General features: G+C 37.6%; 2 protein-coding genes across 2 annotated transcripts in view; one reads left to right on the top strand and one right to left on the bottom strand.

Moving 5' to 3' along the window:
* Positions 1–27,821, bottom strand: part of CTSC (cathepsin C) — a 770,970-nt gene that overhangs the window by 375,577 nt on the left and 367,572 nt on the right. The gene's annotated exons all lie outside the window — the stretch shown is intronic.
* The window catches only part of TYR (tyrosinase), a 59,056-nt gene continuing 54,948 nt past the window's right edge, over positions 23,714–27,821 (top strand). Inside the window, exon 1 of the mRNA XM_035542570.1 lies at positions 23,714–24,532. Coding sequence (XP_035398463.1) covers positions 23,714–24,532 — 819 coding nt within the window. The remainder of the gene's footprint in view (positions 24,533–27,821) is intronic.

The raw sequence follows: 27,821 nt of genomic DNA, 5'->3' as shown, positions 1-27,821 counted from the left end.
TGGATGGGCATTTGGATCATCTCTGAGGACAGCAGAATTTTAAAAAGTGTAAAGAAAGAGTAAAGGTACACTGAAACCCTTCTTGCTCACCCTGTGCTTTGGTAGAAAGAAATAGTCTCTCTTTTCCATCTAAAAATACCTGTACAGGTCTATTACTCTGATATAAGAAAGCTACAGTAAATTCACAAATTTTCTAGTAGCTACCTAGAAAAGGCTAGATGTTTTTATCATGCCAATGAAAGCATGCTGATGAGGGTAATGGGAAAAGAAATGAGTCATTATGTCAAGTCAACAAAGATGCTTATCATGTACATTTACTGGACCCTTATTTACGGGCCATGTATACGTAGTTGCATAAAGCAAATATCCTTACTGTAGAGGAACTGTGCACTCCCTATTTCCTACACTTTTCTTAAAGGAGGTAGTTTCTTGTTAAGAAAATAAATTTAGAAAGGAAGTAGTCAAAATCTGCCATACCCTATTTACCTGATGGGAAGATGGAGTAAGAACACATGCCTAGCTTACATTTTATATTATCCAAAGCCTGTGCTAGGACAGAAAAATACTTATTCCCATACAGGCAGATGGTTTCTTCATTGGTCCTGTCAGTACCCACTGAATAAATGAAAACAAAGTAAAATAAAGGACCAGATATGACAGAACGAAACAGCATCATCTCTTGTGGCTGGAGGACATGACATAAGAAATAGCCATTTGGTTACATGCAATGTCTAAATTGCCATAACAACTATGAATATGTTGCTGGAAAAACAAAACAAACAAACAAACAAAAGAACAACAAAACAACAACAACAAAACAGAATTGTTTTAAGCAGAGATATAACCTTATGCTGTACAGAAAAATAAAACAACCCACAACTTTCAGTCAGTCAGCAAGTCAAAGTTCCATATACAAAGTGGCCTCAGAACCTTACTTTGTCCACTGGTCTATTAATCACAGTGGAGGGAGTAAAACACAACTCTCATAATATGGTCAATTAGCTTGTTAAGACCATGTTTGAGCAGACAGCTTCATTCTAAGGTGATGCTTATAGTTTTCCATTAAACAGCTTCAGTTTTCTAGGTTTTTTAGGAATATTGGTACTACTTACGTTTCCAAATATATCACCATGAATTTGCTTACATGGCATTTAACAGTTTGGAAACCAAGGATGTAAAAGCTTGCAGCCTGTCTCTGAGATTGACACTACTGGCATTATTCTTTCAGTAGCAAGAGGAGACCTGTGAATTCTCCAGAAATACCCATTAACAATCTCAGTCAAGAAATAAATCTAAAGAAAAAGAGTTAAGTGTGGAGGAAGACTGTGAAGCCACTGAAGATAGTACAATCAATTTGGTAATGATGTTCTAATTTAAAGAAGACAGAGAATATACATTGCCATATTATCTCTGTAATGCTATTCAAGAAATTCTTTCCAACGGTAACAAGTTTGTTGCTTGTGTTGACTGAAAACAAATTAGTCCTGTAGCCAGAAGCAAATTATTCTAAGATTATTTCTACAACATATGAGAGAGTTTTAAAATAACATTAGGAAAATCACTTTAGCCATCAAAATATTCAGGGCTTTGTCCTTACAATTCAGCATAGTACTTAAGCCTGCTACCAGATCACTTGAACTGATAGGCAGTATTTATCTCACCTCGCTTTGGGCTTCTGTAATATAGATTCATTATTTTTTCTACAACTCTGTTCGTGCCAAGATGCAATGTCAAGATATAATTAAACAAACTACATTCCCTTTCCAAAAATCATAAGGTATAAGACACAGAACTTTGCTCTGTTGCAGCCCTATAAACTGCAGTCCTCCGGGGTTTTAATATCACAACTGTCCATGTAAATTAAGTTTTATGGGTTTGCTACTATTCCAAAGCCCTGCAGATTATCATCTTGCTGTGTGACCTTCTCCTGAACCTGTTAAAATAATCAGGATTTTGATACAAGTGGAAAAACAAGATGAGAAGTAGTTAGCTCTACATATTTTAGAGCTCGCCTTTTCCTCACTTTCATATTATTTCTGTGATTTTCATGGGGACACTGAAAAGTCAATCTTTCAATCTTGTCATTATTTTTGGGAGGAGGGGAGGGGGGAGAAGGGGTGGGAGGGGGGAGGACAGGACACAGACAATGCTGCTATCAGTTTCCAAAGTATGAAATGAAAAATGCTCAAGTAGACCCTTAGATAGTAAGCAGAAGAATCTCCCCCCATACACACACACATACAAACGCAAACACACACACACACACACACATTAAATGTGGCAAATGCAGATAGAAGTCCCCATGGTCATCAAGAGGCAGAAGCAGTTAGTACATCTTCAATTTATGGAACTGGGAATTTAACATCACTTTACTAGTCAACGGAATAGCACAGAGATTACTCCAACCTTCATCTAAGCCTAGAGACCAGTTAGACAAGAAAGCATGAACCTTTGATTTTTGGAATTAGCCTCTTGTTTATAATTAGGATGACAAAATTAATACATTAAATCAGCAAACTTCATCTTCCAAAGCTAAGACTGTAAAAATGCCCTTCAATTGTAATCCCATTAGTTTGATCATGTTGTTTAGGATTGTCATGAAAAAAAAAAAAAGATTTTATTAATTTTACTTAAGTTTTTGCCTTAATTTAAATATAACATACAGCAAGAGTCATCCCTGATTATCCCTTTCAATGGACACACTGTAAAAGAACTCAAGAATTTTTGGAAAAAAAAAAAAAAAAGCCATTTTTATATTGGGGTTCCTTTTAATGCAGACAGAACACTGAGCCCAATCTGGCAAACTCACAATATCTTTCCTAAAAGCATTGAGTTGCTGTCAAGTGCTTACCATCCAAAGCTAAATTTGTATGGAGGAATTGATATTATTTATAAAACACTATAATAGGACATGGTAGATCTAGGGTTAGTTTCTACTAACAGTATTTGTATGTGATTTTTGGTGTGTCATCTTTTTTTCTCTACTTCATAACTTAATGTCCATAACACCATAGAAGGAATTCATCTAGAACTCTTCTTCTAGACCTCCTAGTTCAGTCAGGATGATTTTAAAGGATTGCTTCTTAATTTTTTTGTTTGGTTGTGTTTTATTTGCTTGCTTGTTTGTTTGTTTTGGTGTTTACTTGCTTTTCCCCATAAGAACATGCTATTTACATTAATTTATTAAAAAAATAATAATTTTATTTTACATTAAAAAGATACATTTTGTAATAAATCCTAAATAGATAAAAATTGCAAACAATAATGAAATAAAAGTTAATAAATTAAATACAGCACTCCAAAAGAGTTCAGAAACTTTGAATATATTCAAAACTTACAGACAATGGATATACTGGAAATAAAAGAATGATCTCAAAAAAATCTAGCAGAATAGTAAAAGTCTGTTTACATTTGTTATATTACCATTTACTGTCTACTCCAAAAGATAGTATTGTAAAGCAAATATCTTGATGAATTTTTGAGATTCAGATGCTCTAGAGATAGGAGACATACATGGATATCCTGCTCTGATGAGCTGCCACTGTCTGCATGAGAACACAAGGTTGGAATCTCTGAACCTTCTTACAGTTATGGTTGCAGAAAGAACATCTAAAAGGTCTTTTAACCTTTAGATACCTAGTAATTGTGTTTTCTTTCGGCCTCTTCCCTGTACAGAAATAAATAAATAAATAAACAAACAAACAAACAGAAAAAAAAATTATTTTACCCAGAATGAGTACTGAGATGCAGACCTCAATACATTTTTTCCACGTGTACAAAATCAGCAAGCCATTTGTTTTGCAATAAAAGCTGTTTGATATGTTGCCTCAAAAGCACTACAAGAAAGCTGATAACATACTTCACCATTTTAGAGATAGCAAGGACCACGCATGCTCCATGCAGTTATCACCTAGGAAACAAATGATTGCATCTTATTTTTGGCATAAAGCTGTAGGTGTACGAAAGATCTGAAATGAGCTCCCACACAGTACTGAACTCATTCCTCATGATGCCAGCAAGAGTAATGAGCGGAGCTGTTGGGAAGCACCTCCTAGCGGTAGCCAGAGAACCACCCACGGGTACTAGACGTTATGTCAGGGCTCCTCACCGCATGCATTCCCCAAGAACACTGTGTTACGGCCTGCGTAATGCAGAAGTCAGGCCAGGCAATCATAATAGGCTCTTTGGGCTGAAGATCTCCTAATAAAATCTGTGAGGCACCCAGAAGCAGCTTGCATCAAGATGTAAAAGCATTCAAATGGATTTTAATGAAACAATTAATTTAAGTGCTCTTCAGATCTTGATGTAAATTGCCTCTGCATCACAGCTTTACAGCGGGTTGCCTAATAAATTGATAGATTTTAAGGCCAGAAGGGACCATTACAATCATCTAACCTGACTGCTTGTATAGCACAGGTCAGAGAATCTCAGCCGGAAATTCTGTAAATAAAGCCAGTAACTCTGGATTAAGCAAGAGCATCTCTTCCTGAAAGCCTTCCAAACTTAATTTAAAGATTTTAAACAATATCCACCAAAAGGCCCAGATAAATAGCGTAATGAGGCATTATCATAACTCCAAAGTGTTAGCATCTTATTTTTAATCTTTAATTTCTAGATTTTTACCTAATGCATCATTTCATGCAAACAGCTTGCAATAAAACTGTGATCTACTTGGAAAGAACTTGATTGTGAAGTCTTGTGCAGATCTGCCAATCATAAACTATGTACATTTACCTTTCCTTTTTTTTTGTTTTTCTCTGCCTGAAGAGCCATCTCTATAACATTCCTAACACAGACAAGCCTGCTCTTACCTTGGTTCTGTGGATCAGGTTTTTCTACAGGGGGAAAGTCTGCAAAGCAATATTAGGCATAAATTTATAGGGAAATAGTTATTTTACACTGTCTGTCCACATGGACATGTTTAGTGCATAATAGCAAAACGGTGATTAATTCCTCTTTCAGAAAGGAGTGAGCTCCTGCAAGATTATTAATGCACTACTCATTCACAATATTCCTTATTTCACAGTGGCCTCTCTCCATAGAAAAGCCCACCATGCAAAACTGTCTCATTCTAATCTTAACACACATATGTGGTACCTCATAGACAGCAGGAAAGAGCACTTAGGATTTGTACCCAGAAAGAAAATAGAGTGACCCCTTCTAGAGAGCTGCATGTTAAAATGGATGATCTTTTTATTGAATATAATAGAATAATAAAGATAGGTACCATTTAACAACATAGTCTGCCACCATTATGATTTGCAGAGTTCACTCTATCTGCATTGTGATGGGCCTTCTGCTAACAGGAAGATGAACTTTTTCTTTTTGTCTATACAGTGCCTGGCACAACAGGATATATGGTTAGGGATAAATGCATGTTGCTATAGCAGAAATAAAAAATGCTAACCATAGTTTACTTCAGTGGGACTCAGTGTGCACATATGGTCTGTCCATATGGAGCTGATTTCGTGATGGGTTCCTTTATGTGCAGAACCTTATGGGTTCATCGGTAGAAAACATGAACTTTCCAATAAAGGAAGTAAGTAGAGAAGCAAAAAGTAAAGCTGATGGCCAGAGGCCATAATGTTCTTTTTCATTTAAAATTTCACAGATTAAAAACAATGAAAAAATCAGTCACCGAGCAATTAAAGTCATGACTGCCTTGTTGATCATTAATTTTGGATACCGCTTTCTGTCAAACAATGTTAATGCTATAACCTAGACATGTGCTAATAGAATTAATAGCGAGAATAAATGATCCAATGTGGGGAGGGCCACTTCTCTTTTTGAGCAAAATAATGGATAGCTCTATTCCAGCCTGATAATATTTCACAGCTTATAAACTATTGCTTGGTATGCTGAGGTTAAAGTGAGCATCTAAAAATTCCATGTCCTGAGACATCTGCAAAACAGTTTCATCTTCACAAAAGAGAATGCACACAAATCAGTGTTAATTGCAACATTCATATTTCTGACATAGTCAAATGCCTTTGAAGCTTGATGATAACAACAAAGCTGAAATGAGCACAGAGAATGTAGGAAGATGGAGCCGACACAAGGATCAAGTGATAGGAAAGCAGAACATTTCTGGCATCTAAGCCACCACTTTGAAAGTCTCTGTCCATGGAAATCAGCTTGACCTCCCTCCAAAATGACTTTGCTCCTATTTTTGCAAACAACTCTCTTCAGAAAAGCTGTGCAGCTTTTCCTGCTGCTTCAGTGCCGGGTTTATAGTGAAAGTGAAGTTATCACAAAGTAAAGATCAAAGAGGATATTTTTACTTGGACAGTGATGACTTTTTATGAAAAGCTACAAGGTAAATAACTAGAGCTCTGTAGGTAGATTTGAAGAGGTATAGATATATATAATGGATCACAGCTAAGCTGTCTGCCTCTGCAGCCTTTATTAGAATTAGTGTGTATTTCCATACGTGTCTAAGTAAAGCAGACTCCAGAAATCCCATGCTAGGACTGCAGTTACTCCTGTAATTAACAGTATTTGTTCATTTTCATTTTGACATTCTGATGTCACTGTTTACAGCAAACTGTCCTAACCCCCTGCTTTTCTTGCAGTTTTCAAACTGCCTTAATGTAATTATGTTAAAATTGTGTTAAGACTGAAAACAAGTCAAACAATACTTTTTATTCCTGAGTCAGATTTTCTTCCTAATCCCTTGTTTGAAATGCACTCAGCAGGGTTATTCTGAAGCATCTGTCATTTACATGCAGCTTTCATGAACTATCACTTTTCAAGTAAAACAGCTCCAGAAGCGACCACCTAATTCTCACCCCTGAGCTGTTCAACCCATACCTGTATTCCACAGAGAAGCTTGTATGGGATACTGTGAAACCAGAGTATGTGAAAGACAATACAAAGATGCCCACCTCTTGCCACCCTTATTATTAATATATATATATATATTAAGAGAGAAAAAAGGGGAGAAGTGGACCTGGTGTCTGACAGCACATTCTGAACAGCACCCACCCACTGAAAGAATGTCATGCACAAGCACAGGAGATTTCATGACAATGGGCATGTTTTTCATGTATGTGTGTTGTGATGAATGCAGAACTGTTCCGGTTTCATATTGAATTTCATAGTTATAACATTTAACTTTTTTTGTTGACTTTTTGCCTTAGTAAGGGAGATGGATTGTAAAATGTCTCCTCTACAGTAGCCAGAGTCATAACATGTATTAAGTGAAATGATCTATTACACAGGCCATGGTACTATAAGACTGGAAGTGTCACTTTGTAATTAAAGTGTCAGAACAGCTGGGAAGATTTATAAGGGTGATATAATGAAATTATTATTCTAAGGTTTGTCTGTTTCTTGTAAATTTTGTCTGCCACTGGCATGTGCATTAGCCATGTGATATTTATAGCATGGGCTTTCCAAGCATAGTTGCAGGGATTAATGTATGAAAAATTAATGTATAAATCTTTGAAAATCAGATTAGTAGGATACAATAATAAGAATATTGTCAAAACAAGAATAACGGCCTGGGTTTCCAATGTGTTAATTCTATTTTGTGGGGCTCTGAAGACATAGCACAGGTTTAAATGTGTTATGCCTTACACATAACACTGTTGGATCTAGCTGAGTGCAGATTCATTTTGCCCAAGGGAGTCCTCCTGTGGAGCACAAGCTAAAAGCATTGAGGATGTGGCAAAGGAGAGGGAAAGGTGAGTTCACAAATGGTGATACTTATTGCTCACAACAGTGCTTCAAAGCCACACACATAAGTAAATATGCATCACTTCCTTAAAGGATTTCAAGCTCTACTCTGAGCCAATCCTTCATGCAGCTAACATGTTCAACGTACGTGTAAACATGGTGTTCTACTTATGTCACTACTACAACATACTTCCAAATGCTTTTCAAGTACTGAGTTTATTCTTCACAATTTATAAACACCATTTGTTTTTGTGACTAAAGTGAAGAAGGAAAAAAAAAAAAAGAACATAAACGAGTCAATAAGATTCTGTTTCAGATCACGACTCTGTCATGTACATACCAACACAAGAGCTGGGTGTCTAAGCTTCTTCCACTTCTGCTGTAGATATGTAGGGCAATTGTCTGCAAATAGGTATCTGCTAATATATGGAAAACAATGGTGTGTTTGAGACTGAACTGGGCTGGCAAAACAGCATGGGTGGAGAGGGAAGGATGTGATGGGACACCACTGGGATATACTCAAGACTAGAAAGGCACTGGGTGCCTACACTTCAGTGGTTGAATCTCTCCTAGTCAGTGTGTCTGGTGGCACCCATGAAGAGATGGATCGTACGAGTAGATTCCTACAAACATATTCAGTTGTTCAGAAAAATGGCATCTGGAGCCATTTGAGAATCCTTAGGCTATTTCACCAGGTTTCCAGCTGCCTTTTGCGGAAGGTGCCAACCTGCCTGGTGGCATATTCTTCTAACCCTCTCTATCTAAAATTGCTCAAACATCTACATTCAAGGAACTAAATCCTTACCTTACCCATGACACCTCCATGGAGTTACCTGTATGCAGGTATCTAAATTCATGCATCTTAACTTCCAACATAAACTGCATCTGTCAGATATCACTCTTGTTTTTCAAGAGGCCACACAAGCCCTTTAAATTCTAAAAACAAACATTGCAAGAAAATGTCAAAATAAAGCTGTTTTAATTTGAATTTTAGCAATTTATGAAATATTTTGCACGAGTTTGCTTGTGTGTTTGTTTGTTTGTTCTGAAGCCAGATTGTGTGTCTTCAGATCTCTGAACAGATCTTTAAAAGAAAGAAAGTAATTTTTTTCTTTGATAAATATAGATTTGGTCACTCCATACCAAACACAATTTCAGTTTGAATAACAGTGAAAAACATAAGAGGAAATTAAGACAGATCAAGATTCATGTTGAGTATTTTTAATAAAATACATGGTTTTTCATTTTCAAATGGCATTGCAGGCAACCTTTCAATAAACTGAAATGTAACAAAACAATTAGAACTTTTAGATGAATTGTGCTCAGCCCGAAATGTAATGAAAGGTTTGGGATTTTTGTGAGAAAAATAATTTTATTTCTTTTTCTTTTGAACTAGAGTGATTTTTTTTTCCCCGGGGGAGGGTGAGGTGGGGGGGGGTGAGGGGGGTGCTACTGAAGATAACAATATTAATTATACTTATCGTCCAAGAAAGAGGATCCTCGGCCTTCTCTATATTGATGTATTTTTAAATGAGTCTTTTTTTCCTTCCACCATTTTAATTGTGCTCAAAAGTCTCTCCTCTATCCCAGCACAATATGTGAAAATGTGAAATAGTACTAAGCAAACTGATGCAAAAAATAAAAATAAAATAAAAATATAAATAATAAAATAAATAAATAAATAAAAATTAATGATTCCAGGCATAAAAAAGTGGTAATGCAGTTATTATTCTATTTCCTACATTCCCAAGAACTACATAGAAACTGCAAAATCAGTCTCAAAAATCCTGATTCATCCTTGTTTTTTTAAAGATAATTTTTAGACATTTAATAGACATTGCTTTACACACTGTAATATTTAATGAAAATTACATTTTTTTTTAATTTACAAAAATTTTATGAACGACATATTCCATATCTTAAAAGCTTTAATACTTTCTCCAAATATTAGCTCTCCCAATGTAATTTTTACTAAATTTAAATTTGAAACCACTGCAACATATTTTTATTTTTGCCAAAAATACTTTTTAAAATATGGGTTTTCAGTAACTGGAAAAATGTTTTGGTCTTTAAACATACCACAGAAGCTGATCAATAAAAGAAACAAACCCTCTGGATGATTGCATTTTATTGAGTTATCAAAATACTTATTATTTTCCAAGTTTTTCAGGATTTTTTCTTCATCTTTAGCAATTCTTTTTAAAAAAACAGGCACAGTTTTTCTGCAGGGAAACAATTTGTACGTTACAGATTATCTTGTATATGTACCTACTATAAGTGACATAGTACACATGGTAATGGTTAATGGCACCCACACATACATATATGCAAATGTAAATATGCTACAGACTTCCTTTACAGTAAATAGAAAGAAACAGGTTCTTATAGCATGCAATACAGATCATCATGAAATAGTCTGAAAAGGTCATACAGATTGCAATTAAAATTGTCCTTATCTCTCCACTGATTATAAAACCCTGCAGTAACTTACTAAGATGTGTACTTCTACAGTGCTAGCAATGTTTGGTAATTTTTTTAAATGAAAGTGATTTTAGCAAATAAATACTCCAAATTAAGGATTATTCAACATAATTATTCAACATTATTAACCTTGGAAAAAAAAAAAGTTATTTATGCCTTGTAATCATAATGGAGGGTGAGGAAGCTGAGGAATTAAAATGACATACTGGAAGAGAATTCCTATAGAGTTCAGCCTGAAAACCTTCAGCTGTAGCTCTTAGCGAGGAAAAGACTTGAAATGAGTCCAGGCGTGAATTTCAGCTTGGCAATCTCTAAGATATCCTCTTTGTTTGTTGTTTCCATAGTAATTTCATTCTGAAGTCAACATATCTATGTACTCTTTCAGTGAAAAATGGATATTCTAGTTTACATCATTCTACTTTACATCTTCAGTAATATTCTTACAAAAAGCGAAAAACATTCCATGTCATCTATTTGCTTATATATATGATATCATTGAGCTTTTCTTTCTGTTTGCAAAAAATATACTGTTCATTAGAAGGAAAGGCTACCTACCTCTTAATATTGTTTGTATTTCAAAATCTTGTCTAGAAACAAAATAAAGATTAAAGAACAACTGATACTGCAGGAATCTGTCTCCTCTGATTTGTCAGTACTTACAAGTATATACGCGACACAGCTTGCATTTAAAAGTGAGAGCATTTTTCTAGCCATCGAAAAGATGGTTTGTATAAAATTGATGTAAACTGATCAGTACAGCTAAAAAAATGCATAGACAAGTTCATTTTTGTGATAGATGTCTTGGGCAACTCAATCAACAACTCATTCAGGGTTGTTTTTATTTCTGTCACTTGTAAGAAATAGGAAAATATTTCACTGAAGCTGAATGTAAAACAGTGCCATAATGGTGGGCAGCACATGGCATCTTTGCTGGATTCAAGGACTGCTTGGGCTTGGTCTGGTGAAGTAATGCATGGTTAAATGCAAGGTTAAAATCACTCTTCTTGCATCAGATGTCTGTGTCTGAGGTGGCCACTTTGTTCTTTGTAGCAACGGAGAGAAATTGGCACCTCCAGAAAGTGGTTCAATTGAACTATCTTGGTCACCTGTTTTAAGTGAAATGACTGCACTCGCAAGCTTTCAGCATTTCCTCTGAAGGAAGCCTAGGGTGACCGTTCAGGTTTGCACATCTGAAGTAAGGACAGATTTATTCCACTTGGAGTTTCATTCATTCGTATTTACTCATTTATCATATCTGCTATATAAATCATGTGATATGTATTGTTTTGCTGTTGACAGGAATTTTTTCCAGAATTTTTCAGCCATGCCTCAAGATCTGTGTGTTTAGACTATACATAAAAGAATAAATAAAGATGTAATTCATCAACACTCAAACATAAGAAACTGTACTGGGTTTATGTGGCAAGGTTTTGGTAGCGGGGGGCTGCAGGGCTGGCCTTTGTGAGAAGATTCAAGAAGCTGCCCCATGTTAGATAAGGGCCAGTTTCATACAGCTCCAAAGGGATCTGCCACTGGCCAGAGCCAAGCCAGTAAGCAATGTTGTTTGCACCTCTGTGAGAGCAGAGTTAAGAAAGGGAAAAAGAAAACAAACAAACAAACAAACAAAAACCACCTGCTGCACAACAGCAGCTGGGAGAGTGAGGAGTCAGAAGCATCCCTGCAGCCCCCAAGGTGAGTGCAGCAGGAGGGCAGGAGGTGCTCCAGGCACACAGCACAAGTTCCCCTGTGGCCCGTGGAGAGGTCCCTGGTGGAGCAGGCTGTCCCCCTGCAGCCCATGGGTCCCACATGGAGCAGATCTCCACGCTGCAGCCCGTGGAGGAGCCCCCGGTGGAGCAGGTGGATGTGGCCTGGAGGAGGCTGCGGCCCATGGAGAGCCCCCGCAGGAGCAGGCCCCGGGCCGGAGCTGCAGCCCGTGGAGAGGAGCCCACGCAGGAGCAGGGGGTCTGGGGGGAGCTGCCGCCTGTGGGGGACCCGTGCTGGAGCAGTTTGCTCCTGGGGGATGGACCCTGTGGTACGGAGCCGTGTGGGAGCAGTTCCTGAAGAGCTGCAGCCTGTGGGCAGCCCCCGCAGGCTCAGTTCGGGAAGGACGGCATCTCCCTGTACTAATCTCAACCCTTGAGCCCTTTTCATTTGATTTTCTCCCCCTTTCCCTTTGAGGAGGGGAAATGAGAGAGCAGATGTGGTAGAGCTCAGCTGCCCAGCTGGGTAAAACCAGCACTGAAACTTGAATAGTTAAGATAAAACGTCTGGTGTGGGACACATCTCACCAAATTTTGGGTGTCTATAAAGCAGATATTGTATAGGTAAATAGCCTAAGATCCCATGATAATAAATGGAATTTATAATAATGGTATAATAATAAAAGGAATGTGTATTTCATTTACATTATTTTAGGTATTTGCTTTATTTTATGATGAGGTAATTTAAATTCTAAAATTTTCCTCAATTTTTTTGTAATTTTGTTATTGTTAATTTTGCTACAAATTCCCAAACTTAAAAGAGGATTTGTGTGGCCTTGTGACAGGTTGCTTCATCTCTCTTCACTTCAGTTTCTTTACCTTTAAATGAAGGCAAAATAATTATATGGTATACTAATACATAAAACATATTTATACTTCTTAACCATTTCCAGTTCTCTGGGTGACATAAAGTATTCAAGGCACTTACAGGAATGTGTTGATCACACCACATATGAACGCATACAAGGACAGTTAAAAAATGTAGTGCACCAGCAGACTACTTTGGTGATTATTAGCTTTTCCTTGTCATGTCCAAGTACATGAGCCTATTATTAATTTAGCTAATATAAACTTTGGCCCAAAAGGAAAGAATGTACTTGTAGTATTGTAGACTGTCAGGCATATATTAGGAATCTGTTCTTCCTTCTAGTTTTTAGTTAGCACAAATTTATAGGAATTATCTGTGGCCCAATTCCAATGCAGCTAATTGGGGCACCTTAGAGGTGCAACCTGATTTGATGTATCAGGGTGAAAGGACTAGTAGAGTTCAATCCCACGGTATTAACGATGATGCAGGAACCAAGGGGTAAAATCCATTACTGCCAATTTAGTCTTCCAAATGACAGAGTTCTGAGGTTTTCCCCATGGTATCAAACTGTTTCAGGCAGCAGTTTCACAACCTGTATAAATGATATAGATCACAAAAAGGAAGAAAACGCAGTGAGAGCAAAAGGGTTTTGCTATCACCTCACTGCTGTTACCATATACCTTGCAGAAGTGGCAGTGTGCATGGGTCATTGGAATGTGTTGAGTGAAGGGAAAGAAGGATTTGCCTCTTCATTCCCCCGATAAACTATATTTCAAGGTCTGTATGCTAAATACAGTTGCAGAACAGACATGCTTCTTTGCATGGTTGAATTCCATCCACTAATCTAATATGCAGGGTATGGGAGCAATAAAAAAATCAGAAAAAAAACGTAATCCAGAAAATTATTACCATGCAAAACATCAGGAATCTGACTAGAAAGGCTCAAGTCCGAAGTTTTCAAGCACTGAAAGAGAAAAAAGGAGCTTTACCCCCATGAAACAAAGATATTCCCAAAAGTAGAGCAGAACTAATGCTTACTTTTAATTCTAGGAGATCCCAAAATATCAGACCTAGAAAATTTGAGACATCACTCCATATAGAAAAGCTACAGGAAAATGTTTTTAGAGATTTCTGAGCTTTATATATTTTCCATGGTGGAATCTTATAGCAGAAATCTCCAAGGACCCTGAATTGAGGCTGGGTAGGCTTTTAGCACGTGCAAAATAATCACTATAAAATATCCAAAAATATGGACCCCTCAAGTAATAATTTGTACAAAATAGGTTGAATTCCAACTCCCTCTTCACTGATGTTTGACCAATGGTGGTGTAAGAGGGGCAATTAAAATTAACTACATACATATAGTCAGTAATTTTCATGCTGTGGCCCCACTTTCGGTACTCCTCTCATGGTATTCTCATCATTCCTCAGTGATGAAGCTGTCTTTGTTTATGCTGGTAGGCATATGCATATTGCTTTGCAGTTTCCACATGTTTAAAGGCATTTTAACTAACATAACATTAAATGTGTTTTTGTCCTTTGTGACTGGAAGACCAAGTTCAAAATAAATCTGGCTGTATTTAACACTAAATCAAACTAAAATTTACTAACATATGTGAAGCTTCTTCCAGCAGAACCTTCTTGGTGTCTGATACTGAATTTATTTTCAAAGCAAAATAATTAGTTTCTGGTGTCAGCTGAAATGTCTCTAAATGACCAGTTCTACATCAGTACAAACCACTAAAATTTCACTGTTACTGAAATACTATTCTTTTGTCATACTCCACCACTATGTATCAGCTTGTTTTCCCTAACCAGCTAGTAAACACAAACAAAACATTGTACCTGTAGGTTTAGAAAGTAGATAAATATTTCATGTATGGAGATAAACACATTGTGTCTATTTTATCTAAGGACAGGGAAATTGGTGACAGAAAGATCTAGGCCATAAGCATGAGGATTTTGCTATGTTTTATGTATTCTTGTAAAAATATAAGGAATGATATAAAGTTCCCTTCAGAAACTCACTCTGAAGTCTTTACTTCTCACGCTTCCCAAGTGATCTGCTAAATCACTGCTCTCAGAACTCAGTCACTCCTTTGCACTTACTGAAATTAGCCTTTTGATGCCACAAGGTTTTTTGATTAGCCACAAGACTTTTGATGGTCTTGACGGATTTGCCTTTTTGGCCAAACCATATTTTGACGAAAAGACTTTAATGTTTGGGCCAAGTCTATCACATGTGACTAGTCACAAAGGTTAGTTTAAACATTCTGGTTATAAGAATCTCTTACACATATATCAGAAATACTAAACATATTTCCTCATAAATCTGTTTAATTTGTCTCAATTAGTACCTTAGTACTTTGCAAAACTGATGCATCCCTTGCTTCCCAAACTGTTTATTTTTGGTTTCTTCTACATATATGTTCTCTGGCTTGAGGAGAAGAAAGGACTTCAAGAAACATACTGGGCTATTCATTTATTCCAACTTTCTTTCTAGATAAATCTCCAAAGACCTGTAAGTGGTGCAAAGACATTTATAATATCAGTGTGAATCACCTGGAAGAAATCTGTTTTGCTGGCAACAAAAACTACTTTTTTTCATTCAGCTGTTTGCTTTTTATTCTGAAAAAATTAAAATAGGCCTACTTTTCATTTCTAAATGAAACCCAAAATTTGTATGTATTAATTATTCCAAGATCCTTGCTGTTGAATATGAAGGAGATACATATTGTAATACGTGTTTGCCCAGAGGGGTTGTGGAGTCCTTCAAGAGCCGCCTGGACATGGTCCTGGGCACCCTGCTCTGGGTGTTCGTGCTTGAGCAGGGGTTGGAGAAGGTGGCCTCCAGAGGTCCCTTCCAATCTCAGCCATTCTGAGATTCTGTGACAATACTTGTGCTGTAGTAGAGACCAGAAAAAGGATGGTGAACTCTGTGCTAAACATAATGCCATCTTCAATGGGGCAGTATTTAATTTGTATTTGTCATAGGAGTGGTCAAACCAAAGGATTGCATTGTCCAGGATCCTGGCCCCACTACGGGCCATAGCCAACACACCATGATTCTGGAAATAGAACAAGCCTGAAGAGGCATTTCTCTGGGGTGATCTAGCATCCTCAGACAATTTAGAGTTCAAAGTCTTCTGGAGCCAGAGTTGGTGTCTTTGCACTGAACTTGGCTTGATAAATTTTTCTTCATGAATTTGCCTGGTCATCAGCAAAGGATCCAGCAAATTAACTATGACTTACATGAAGAAAAATCTCTTTTTGCATTTTTTGAACATACTACCTCCTAATAGCAAAGAATGAGAAACATAAAAAATCATTCCTAATTCACCTTCTGTTTGTAACTCAAAACCATCACCTATTATCAGAATCACTGAACGTTACTCTGGAAGGATTTTTTTTTTCCCAAACTCTTAATGCTTTACCAAGATATTTTGTTCTTTATTCAGAAAGTTTGCAGCATGAGAAACTGAGTTTCCTATCTGCTATTTGCATTAAATTGAAATTGAATGTCAAGGTCTTATTTATATATTTATTTAGCTGTAGATTAATTAGTGAAGTTCTACAAAGAAAGTCAAATTCAGTACAATTTGATTCTTCATTAGTGATTATTTGGATGACGGGTAGAAATCGAAGACTACATCTAATATTTCAGTCTTTTGTGTAGCTGGGCCTTTGAGTATTGTCAGAGAGTTATGGAAGGTTAATAAGATTTTTTGAATTCTAAACAATGTATGTCTTTTTCCTTTATCTTCTATATGCTGTAGAGAGGTTTAAATTAATAGAAATGTGAGTGGAGCTATTATAATTTCCTACTTTATCATCTGCATTTTCTCTCTGCAATGATCTGGGACTGAAGAACCACATGATCTTCTCCACTCTGCAGAGCAGGGGAAGCAAATGTGGGCCATTCTTCTGCAGGCACTTTGGACTTGTAGGTTGGCTTGTTCTTGTCCATTGCATCTCAAGAGGCCTCTCCTCGAAAATCTTGCAATAATAAGCAGATATGCAGGTAGCAGGCTGGGAGGTTAGGGAACATTTATTTCCCACTGATTGTCTTATGGTGGCTCAAGTTTCCATGTCTACTGTGTATTGTAGTCTTGGACAGCCTGGTTTTATCTGATCTGGTCCTTCTACCACAGTTACAAACATAAGGGGGGTTCAGGCAAAGCAAAAACTATGGGCTTTAAGAACCCATTCAAAATAAAAAGTCAGGATGTTTAAGGAGTTCTCTGAGGTACCTGAAAGTCTAGTCAGCCAAGGTGGTCTTCAAGCCCAGAGGAGATAAAGCTTATTCCAGGTTAGGACAGCATTCAAAGGAAAAAATCAAACTGCAACAAATTAGATTAATTTCTTCTGTACATATTTTCTCCATTAAAACTAGACACATTTAATCACATTTCCAGTACTTTTTATTTTCAAAAGCTATTACATATATATTATACGAAATAGTCCATTATCTTTTCCCATCCAAAAAGTTTGGACTTATACTGGCAAATCTCTGGAATACATTTTTAAATGGCTGTAGCATTTTCCTCATCATTTTTGAGTATTCAAATGAAATTTATTTTTTTTTGGTAGTATGTCAAAAGGTCCAATTTATAACCAAAATGAGGTATGCTTAAACATTAAAAAAATATATATAAAAAAAATATGTGTGAACTACTTATCTGATGCATAGGTCCCACTTCTATCTGCAAGCAAAGGCAAGGCTTCATGGAATCCCAGCTGTGCTTGGCTCAAGAGGTTATATGAGGTGATCTCCACCTCAGAAGGTCCCAGCTGGCTTGTACACATGTACCTGTTCTGACTGATTCTCCCATTTCTTTTCCAAATTTAGTTTTTGACACTAAAGCCCTGTTTGTCTTACTGCCAGGAGTAGAAGAGACCTGCTCTTGTGCTAAATGTCACTCCTGTGCTTTTTAATAAACCATTTGATTACCTTTTTTTCCCCAAACATGCACACAAACAACAGGCAGCTACTAGTTTATTACTCTTTCCTGTCTCTGCAGAGCTGGATAAATGGAGCGGGACAAGCCTGTAAGAAGGGCCTAGAGGCATCCAGGAATAGAGTAGCACTTATTACACACAGCTCTTTCTGAAGAGGAGCCAAGCACGGTGGGCAACCCCAGAGGAAGGTCTGTCCATCCGTCCCACAAACACTGCCCCCACACACAGGTCAACCTGCAGAGAGTTAGGTTTATCAGGGAACACAGAAAAGGAGGAGTAAGATGATAGGTTATAACTGCAAAACGAAGATTCTGCAGCTGATGGAGACTCAGCAGTGGGGTACCTGCCGCAAGGACTAAGAACGCGGTTTAGCAGAATGGGAGAGTTAAGTCTGAGAGCTCTCCAAGAGAGAAAAGTCTGGCCTTGTTTCTCCTCAAGCTGTTTCCACTGCTGGTTTTGCATGAGTTAGAGTGCTTGTCTGACCTCTCAGCAGGGCAGTTCCCCTTGGAAAATAAGCAGAACATTAACCCAGCAAAAAATATTGATAGTTTCCTGGCAGGCTGCTGAAAACTTTCTGTGCTTTCAGCCTCAGTGAGCTGTTAGATGAAACAGGGATTTCCTGAACCACCACACTATTATCTATCTAGTTAAACCTGGGCTCTAACCTGCTATCAAGGCCAAATTCACGTATCAGCCACACAGTAGTAAAAAATTGTTTGGTGCTTTTCCTCTGAAAGCTCACTTACCAAAATTTCCACTCTGCCCAGCATGCTCCCAAAAACCAGAAATCAGGCTGTCTTTCAGCACTGAGCTGAAAGCAGAAGTGAAGTATAAGTGGAGTTTAACAAAATTAAAGAAAATATTCAGAAATGCTTCAGCATCCCCCTTAGCTGCTGTCTTGTCATCAAGACTGATAGGTATCAGATAGCTTTTGTGTAGCCTGCAGCAAAGATCTAAATCGTATAGATTGATAGGGTAGCAGCCACTTTAATACTGTCCTCAGTCTATAATAGGAAAACTGAGTTTTGACTTCTGCTACTGTTTCTATACCATTATTGCTTTGATTGCATTAACATATCTTCTTCCTTGCTTTGAGTAGCAGATCAGTGACTCTCTTTTTCATATTCCTACATATTGACTGTAATGCCCAGCCAATGTTTTCAGATCTGTGTGAATTCCTATTTTCTGGTGCACACTGTCTCTAGTGTTCCCAGTATCAGATCAAAAATACCATGGCCACGTTAGAAAAGCACTGATACAGTAAAACTCATTGGTTCAATGTTGTTAAAATGTGTAGACTAACTTTGTGCCAGCAGACTTTGTACCCAATCAAATATCATCTGTCCAAACATTTCTGTTTCTGCTAGAACGTGTATTTCTCCTCTTTGTATGCAATATAAAACCAGCATATAACTATAGCACTAGCTCCGTCTTCTCTGGCTGATTCAGCAATGCTGAGACTGGGGATTCATGCACAGAGCAGGATATGCTGTTATCAGGAAGGGGGTTGATCCAATATTGCAGTGATTGCTCTTATTAAAATTATGTGATAAAATAATTTTAGCCTGGGAAGCCAACTACATCTGTGGATTCTTCTGCAAGAGCTCAGGGCTAAGGCTGGCGTGGGGTGACAGGAGTGCTTTGAATTGCTGCACAAGCTAAGCTTAATCGAACTTTGCACTGAATGTCAGATTAGGGGCCCGTCATCCCACTCATGACTGAATATGCCCACGGGTACATCCATCAGACCATCAGCTGTGCTGACTGGATATTAGGCATGCTGCTTTTGAGTTAAAAGTTGATTACTTAGAGCATTCAGAACCATTTTTCAGCCCAGGGCTATGCTCCTTTCATACATCCAAATGGGTATTTAAGCCTTATCTTCAAACATCATACCAAACAGGGTGTGGAGATATTTGTCTTAGGCTAAAAATCTTATGGGAATTTGTAGTCTGCTTCTCTTAATAAAGAGCCTTGATTTGTAGAACTGAGCTGAGCTAAATTCTTATTTTCTAATCAGAAACTTTATTTTTTCTCACCTAAGGATGTAATGTTTAAATGCCTAGCTTTTTCATGGCTCTTAATGATAGTCAGGACTCTTCTTAAACTTATCCTACTCATTTATCAGCAGCCAGAAAACAGGCATTTAATACTAGTTTTAACCACAAATTAGTATCTATGACATATACAGAAGTCATCATCCTACATCCACTACTGTTTTGCTTCTTCTGGGGGCCAGGAGACAGATTTGGCTCACTGGCAAACCACCAGGAAGAATGATAGCTCCATCTGGTACATGGCACATGGGGCAAGGGGAAGAAAAAACAATGCTTTGTCCTTCAGGTACCTGAAATGCAAGTTCAGCAGGAGCTCAGGCAAACCTCTGAAACCGGGTGCCTTGTGCAGTACATAAGGATGCTGATGCTGAACAACAGCGTGTAGCAGGTAAGGATCAGAGAACACAATTTAAGCTTATTGGTTTGTCAGACTGAATTTCCTGGCTGGCTAATAGGCTATCTTTCCTTCCATTTGTCAGTGCTCTCTCATTGTCAAAAGGTCCTTGTACACATCTATCTCAAATAGCCATGTATTATATTACTATTTCTCTCTTTACAGAAGTTTTTCTCTCCACTGGAACTGAGCAGCACCAACTTTCTTTGTTTATCTAGCCTTTGTTTCTTAACAGTTTTATACCTGGCTTTTAAAATATTTGCTATTAAATTGATTCTCCACTTTCCCAACCTAGGTTTCGCTGTTTCCCTGCTCAACATAGACAATTGGACCTTAAAAAACACCAAATCTCTAAAAAATGTTAAGAATGATATTGAGAGATACAATCTTCACAGTATTATCCAAGTTCTAGAAGTTTTTAAACCCCACTAATATTACCTGAAACTTTGATTGCTTCAGTATCAGCAGCCTGAATTTGAAATTTCCGATGTTATTTTCCAAATGTAAGAAATTATCTTTTTGAAGATCAGCCTGGTCAGACCTGAGGAAGCCAAGGGTTATTTTTACAAGCTGATACTGTTTGTGATTTGGATTGTTCCTTTTCTTTGCCTGTAACTACATAAGAAAGCCATGGGTGGTGTCTATGTGAAGACTTTGGTTTAGCAATAGCAGCATAGTGCTAAAAGCTGTTTCTCACACCACAAGAATACCAGCATGTGAACTTCAAGAAGACTTTTCACCGTGTCTGATGGTTTTCTTATTCATAACTACTGACTTCTCTAGAAAGCACTTAAGGACCTTGTAATGAAAGCACAAGTTAGATATTAATATTATTGTGTTGCTTTTCTAGACTGAAAGCGATACTTTACTGATCTAGTTGCAAAGTCTAGGGTAGAGTTAAGATATAAGGACATGAAGTAAAGTCCCGTGCTAGCTTGTTGTCAAAGACTGCCTCCACGAGGCACAAAAGTAAGGTGATTCACGATCATTTTTGGTTTGGAATCAAGTAAACTTGGATATGGCCATCAAGCTGCTGCCTTTGGATACAGAAATTGGCATGCTTTAACCATGCTAGTCTTATGGATAATCTAACATTTGTGGGCCTTAAGTGAATGTCTCGACCCCTACTCAAATTCAGAGACCCAGATATGAGAATGAAATCTCTTGGTGCATGCAGTGTGATGATACTAATCCACTGGAAGAACTCAAGAAAGAGTTCTCAGTCAAAAAAACTAAATTCAACTTACACAAAAACTTCAGCTAGATATGATGGTTGTGTTAGATGAACAGTGAAACAAAAGAGTGCTGGGCTGAAGCACAAGAGGAATGGAAAGTCTCATGAGGCCTTTTAAGTGATGAGAATTTTGCCTGGATGCAGCATGTGAGGTGTGACTGTCTCATGTTTTGGTGATCCTACAGTCACGCATGGGAATAGGAACACATATTGTCTTACTTGGTTAACTCTTATGCCTGCTTATATATGGAAAGCTTGATTTTCCAAATACTATCTGAATCACTCACAATTAATCAAAAGAGGCCTCTGCTCAGCAGTAGGTCAAAAAAGACGTATGTTGCTCCTCAGTCACATTTCTCATTCAGAGTTTCTCATTCATACAGTTTCACAGGGGATTCCTCTGTTAACTAGCTGTTTCAGAAACTTGTCATATGATAACTGTTAAGGCTTGTATTCAATTATTTTTTTTTTTTTTAACATTGAACATTAAATCTCCATTGAATATAAAAGTAAGATATTGAATGTATTTTTTGTGTATGGTTGTCTGCATATATTTGAGGGCTTTTCTGGTTCACTCTGAGGCTGTGCCTCAAGCCTTTCCCAATCCCTGTGGCTTTTCAGTGAAAATTGATTACATTTCATTACAATGTCCTTAATGATATATATATTTATCATTATCCTCAGAGATGGGTCTCTTCTCATATATACCAGTTTTGCACTAGCCTCCATGGGAGGAACACTAAATGAAATGAATTGCAAAGGTTTCCCAAACAGCCAGGCAGAGAGAAAATAAAATAAATCAAACAAGTAACATTTCTGTGATTAAATCTGTTTTACAAGCTTAGCATGGAAACCAGGGGAATCGGTCAAACAACAGTAAGTATCAGCCTGTGGTTAGAAACATTTAAAATAATTAATTAATTAATTAATTAAAATAAAAACAGCTCTTTTTTCATTGTTCTTCCTGCTCCGAGTGCCTCCATCACTGGCTCCCCGGCACCAGGACTCAGGGATAATCTCTCTGAATATCTGAGGCATAGAAGCCAACAGGATTAAAGCACCTCGTGCTCCTCAGCACAGTCATGTGGTGAGCTGCTGATCCCAGCAAAAGGCATCGTTTCTCAGCAGAGTTCTCACTTCATTTCCCTATATGTTGTCCCTGCCTTCCTGACATTCTCTGTAACCATGAGGAAATAATTCATTATGCTTTTAGGAAAAAAAAAATAAAAATAAAACACTCTTCTAATAACAATGACAGCTGAAGAAAACTGGATAATTCATGTGCAATTCACCCAGAAGGAAACCAGCTGCTGTCCCTTTAATTCAAGGGGCAATTTCAAAGTATGTATAACGTCCAATGTCTCTCATATTGCTCCATTAGCTCTGATCAGGCTTTCTTAGAAGAAGAAAAAGGAGGTGGGAGGTCTGGAGTAACATATTGAGCAAACAACATAGATAGGGGATTTGCAGACTTCATGGTGGGAGAAAGACCAAAGTCAAGGCTTGTTTTCCAGGTCCTGCTAAAAGTACTTTTGTCAAGTCTGTTGGCAAATTGCCTGTACTTTCCAAAAAAACTGCAGAGATTTGGGCACAGATTTGAGTGTAGTCTTAACCATTAAAGTGCTATTGATTCCAGTGAAATTAAACTATTTTTTCTTGAAAAGTTTATCAGCTCTCTTGTGAAGATACTTTGTCATATGCTAGCCTGGGAAAAGCATCTGTTGCTGAAATATGAAAAATGCCATGCCAAATCATGTATTTGGTTTCTGCCCTCTATGCACACTTAATTTGACTCCATCTTATGTTTACTTTTTCTTAAAAAAAATAAAATGTAGTCTACCCCAAAAATATTTTTCTCATTTTCATATTCACTGTGCGTATTTAATTGATCAGATTCTTCTGAGTTTTTTTAAAACAATCATTTACACCAAAGTGTATTATCAAACAACTACTTTGAAGACCCGACAGTTGTTTCTGCGTCCAAATTTTAATTTTACTTCCTCTCCAATTGCCAGAAGAAAGCAATCATGTGCTAGGCAGAAGATTAACAAATTGTAATAAATGTCTTTATTTTGAAACCTGTAGGGGGTGGGCGAAAAAGTCAGTTGGCTTTCGCCCAGAACATGTGATAATCAGATTAACCATGAAGTGTATTCTCTGTGTAAATGTGCCCAGGGTAGGAATGGGGAAGGACATTGGTGGGTGTACTGTAGTAGAAGTCAGCAGTGAAGCATTCCCAGCAGAAGGGAGAAAATTCTTTTATACCCAGGACATTGCAGGGGTCAGAGAGGGTTCTCCATGCACTGAAGCGTAACGCTGATGCTCTCCTGCTGCTCTGTGAGGATGTCTCTGTTTGCCATGGGTTTCCTGCTAGTCATCCTTCAGCCGTCTGCCGGGCAGTTCCCCAGAGCCTGTGCAAACACCCAGAGCTTGCTGAGGAAGGAGTGCTGTCCTCTCTGGGATGGAGACGGGTCCCCTTGTGGGGAGCGTTCCAACAGAGGGGCCTGCCAGGCCATACTTCTCTCTCAAGCTCCACTGGGGCCACAGTTCCCTTTCTCAGGAGTGGATGACAGAGAGGACTGGCCTTCTGTGTTTTACAACCGGACCTGCAAATGTAAAGGTAACTTCATGGGATTCAGCTGCGGGGAGTGCAAGTTTGGTTTCTCGGGACTCAACTGCACTAAAAGGCGACTGAGAACGAGAAGAAACATCTTCCAGCTCACCAACAGCGAGAAGGACAAGTTTCTTGCCTACCTTAACTTGGCAAAGAACACCCCCAGCCAGGACTATGTCATTGCCACTGGCACGTATACCCAGATGAACAACGGCTCCAACCCCATGTTCAGAAACATCAATGTGTACGACCTCTTTGTGTGGATGCATTATTATGCTTCTCGAGACACACTCTTAGGTGGGTCCAATGTGTGGCGGGACATCGATTTTGCCCATGAAGCCCCTGGTTTTCTGCCTTGGCATCGTGTCTTTCTGCTCCTCTGGGAAAGTGAGATCCAGAAGATAACAGGTGATGAGAACTTCACCATCCCCTACTGGGACTGGCGAGATGCAGAGGACTGTGTGGTCTGCACGGATGAATACATGGGTGGCAGACATCCAACTAACCCTAATTTACTCAGCCCAGCATCATTTTTCTCCTCTTGGCAGGTAAGGACAGGCTGAGGGGAAAAGATGGGGAAGGAGAAGAGGAAGGGAAAGGCAAGAGGAAGGGAAAATCTGATTGTGTCAGAACTATCCTACCTGACTTTAGGTACTTAAGTGAGGTGCACAAGCTGGAGAGAAAGTAAACTGCCAGAGAACAAATGATTTTACATGGACTTGATCTTCATTTAGAGCTGTTCATTCATCTCTCTGTCTCTTCTTTGACTGTAGGACTTAGTTTAATTAAGAACAAAAAAGTTAGTCTAGAAGGAGGAAAGTCATGTCTTTGTGTCCAAGCATGACCTTTAGCAGGCTGAACAGGCTCAGGTTTGCTGAAGCAGCCAGCAAAGATAAAAAAGGATTTATGTATGCAAGTTGCTAGCACACAACCATTGCAAGACAGCTGGTGACTGAATAATGGAAACAGAAGGAAACAGTTTTCAGAGGCTCTACCCCTGTCCGGGCGTCTTCCTCCCTGCAAGTGTTAAAAACTATCCAATTAGTCTTGTCTGCTTTCAGCTTAAATAAACAGACAAATAAATAAGTAATCTTTAGAGCATGGAAGAAACAGCTGTGTTATTCTCCTCTGTAGTTCAAAAGAAAAATAAGAAGTGATCTCTGTTGCTCAGAGGAACTAAGAAATAAACTCAATAGCTATTCCCGCCACTTAAAAGCATTGCAAGTTAGTCCCTAAACCAGGATTACTGTACATATTCACCTAGGAGATATTTACCTAGGTCTCATATATTTGAACTATACTGTGCTGTTCTAACACCAGAGGCTTCTAGATGTTTTTAGTCTCTTGCTCATTACTACCAGTGCCTAAAATACAGTGACATTAGCTTCCATAGACATACTCCATCTTGACAATAGCAACAGTCCCTTCTGGTGCTGAAGTCTATGAATATGTTGGTGTAAATCTTGCTTTGTTCTATTTATTTCTGTACCAATAGCCCAAACAAAGGTTGAGCAGTTTTAGTGATTTAATGAAAAGTGAAAGAGATACAAGCCAGCAGCTCTCAGATTACAAAACAATGACTAACAGGGCTTAATGTACTGGTTTTCTGTGTTTAATCTTGATTTGTGTCCCCTAAACAACATAGACTGAGTCTATACCTGTAAACTCAATCATTCCTGGGTACTGTAACATACCTATTTTAGGACATTCTTTGGCATACATTTTATATGTATTATACAGATATATATATGTAAATATATATATATATTATATATGTATATTTATATGTAGTTGTACCCCAAGCAGGTACTTTTCAGGGACCATTTCTAGGAAGTTGTTTGCATACAGTTAAACCATTTGGGAGACAAAGATGGGTTTGCTAGCATAGACATGGATTATTCTGTGACATTTGGTCCTAGTGCCTGGGAACATTCCTGGCCACTTTTAATTTACCGGTGTAGGCATAGCCATAAAATATATATAGCCAAAAACATGTATTTTGATCCCATATATAAACCTTCAACTCATTTCTAACAGTATTTATCTGTATGAACTCTACTAATTTAATTAGATTGCGTTACCAGAATGAAGTGGATCTGATGCTGTTCAGTGCTAAACTAAATAAAAAGTTACATGGAAATGGTGCAAGTGTTAAAGTGGAATAAATGAAACTGGAATTGAGTGGGCTACCTGTGTCAAGTGGATCTATCAGTGCAATACACTGGATGAGATAACCAAAGTAGTAGGAGACAGGGACTATAAAGGAATCAGCAAGTTGCCAGCAGTGTTTTCTAAAAGCCCTGGAGGGATCAGATAATTACGTGTAGCTTACTTTTTCAAAGGTATTATTAATCATATCCAGATTCTTAGAATTTCTCCATCATTGTAATAAATACCCAGACACTTTACCAGTGGTAATGAATATATTTAAGAAATAGTCAGTTTATAACTTCTCATTTAAGGTCATTGTCACAAATATACTCTGAAAATAACTGCTTTTTTAATGAAATAAGTTGATTTTAAAATATATTTTTATAACTTCAGTGAGCACAACAATGAAAATTGTGCTATATTTAAAACACGTTCAATGTCAGCACGTAAAAACACCTAAGTATTTGCTGAAGCTTTTCAAGTAATTTCTGCAAATGGTTGTTTATCACTTACATTTTTCAGTCACTTCTGGAAATATTACACTTTCATCAAAATTTCCAAAACAGGATTATAAACAATTTTAACTTCAAATAGTGACATTCCATTTAACATCTTCTATCTGCTGCCTTATTTAGAGAAAGAATGAGCAAGATTGATCAGAGCTGCATTTTCAGTCAGTTCAGGATGAAGATACCACACAAACTGATATTTCTTTATTGGCCTTGAATTCAAATTTAAATAATTGCTTAAGATAGAATAACTTAGTTGATACAAGTAGCACAAAATAAGAGATCAGAATCTCACTCCAGAAAATCAAAAGGGAACAAAAATAGAATTAGCTTCAGCCGGAAAACAGCCATAGGTTTGCTGCAGAATATGTTGATTATCCAAGCTCTGTAGCTAAACAACAAGGGGTTAAAAAAAAAAAAAAAAGAGGAGGATCCAAATATGTGAAGGAATTTAGGCTTTTATAGGCTTTTATAAAGCATTCAAAATAAAAAGAGGGCAGGAGAAACCTTTTCAATAAAACATCTATAATATGGTATCCTTCAATAATTTTAAGTCTATTTCCAAAGCATAACAAAATAATGTTTGTTACATTAGGAAATTCTGCGCGAGATGCAGTTATGGATTTATTTTAAAAAAAGGCAAAGTGCTTATTTGCAGAACAGCATCTCTTTTTTTTTTTTCTTTTCTTTTTAAGCCCTAAAGAAAAGAGAAAATACTTTATTCCATTGAGAAGTTGCCATGGCAACATGGATACCCATGAATACATGCTGAAATTCTTGCTTTCCCCTTACTTTTTCTTCGGCATGCTGCTGTTACCACTTAGCTGAGTGAATTATCTGTCCACATTTTTCTCATGTTTATTATCTAAGTGAAACTTTTGATTCCTGACTCTGTTTTTACCAGCAAGACTATGAGGAATCTTTAGTGTTTTTGTTTGTTTGCTTTGTTCATGATTTAGGGTGGGTGGGAAGGATTTTTTTTTATGCTTTCGGTTGCTTGCTTGTGATGATTCAAGTGTTGCATTTAGATTTATTTAGGACTGCATGACACCTACTAATGCTTTACCAAGTTTTGCAATTCCATGCTGATTTAACAGAAAGTGAGGTGGCAAATACAGTTTTTCCATGACATTCTGAGAGTTTTTTGTTTTTGTATTCATTTGTATCCAAGCTAATG

Source organism: Cygnus atratus, chromosome 1 (assembly GCF_013377495.2).
Source record: "Cygnus atratus isolate AKBS03 ecotype Queensland, Australia chromosome 1, CAtr_DNAZoo_HiC_assembly, whole genome shotgun sequence".
In the NCBI taxonomy this organism is placed as follows: Eukaryota; Metazoa; Chordata; class Aves; order Anseriformes; family Anatidae; genus Cygnus; species Cygnus atratus.
This window is presented reverse-complemented; position numbering and strand designations above follow the sequence as displayed.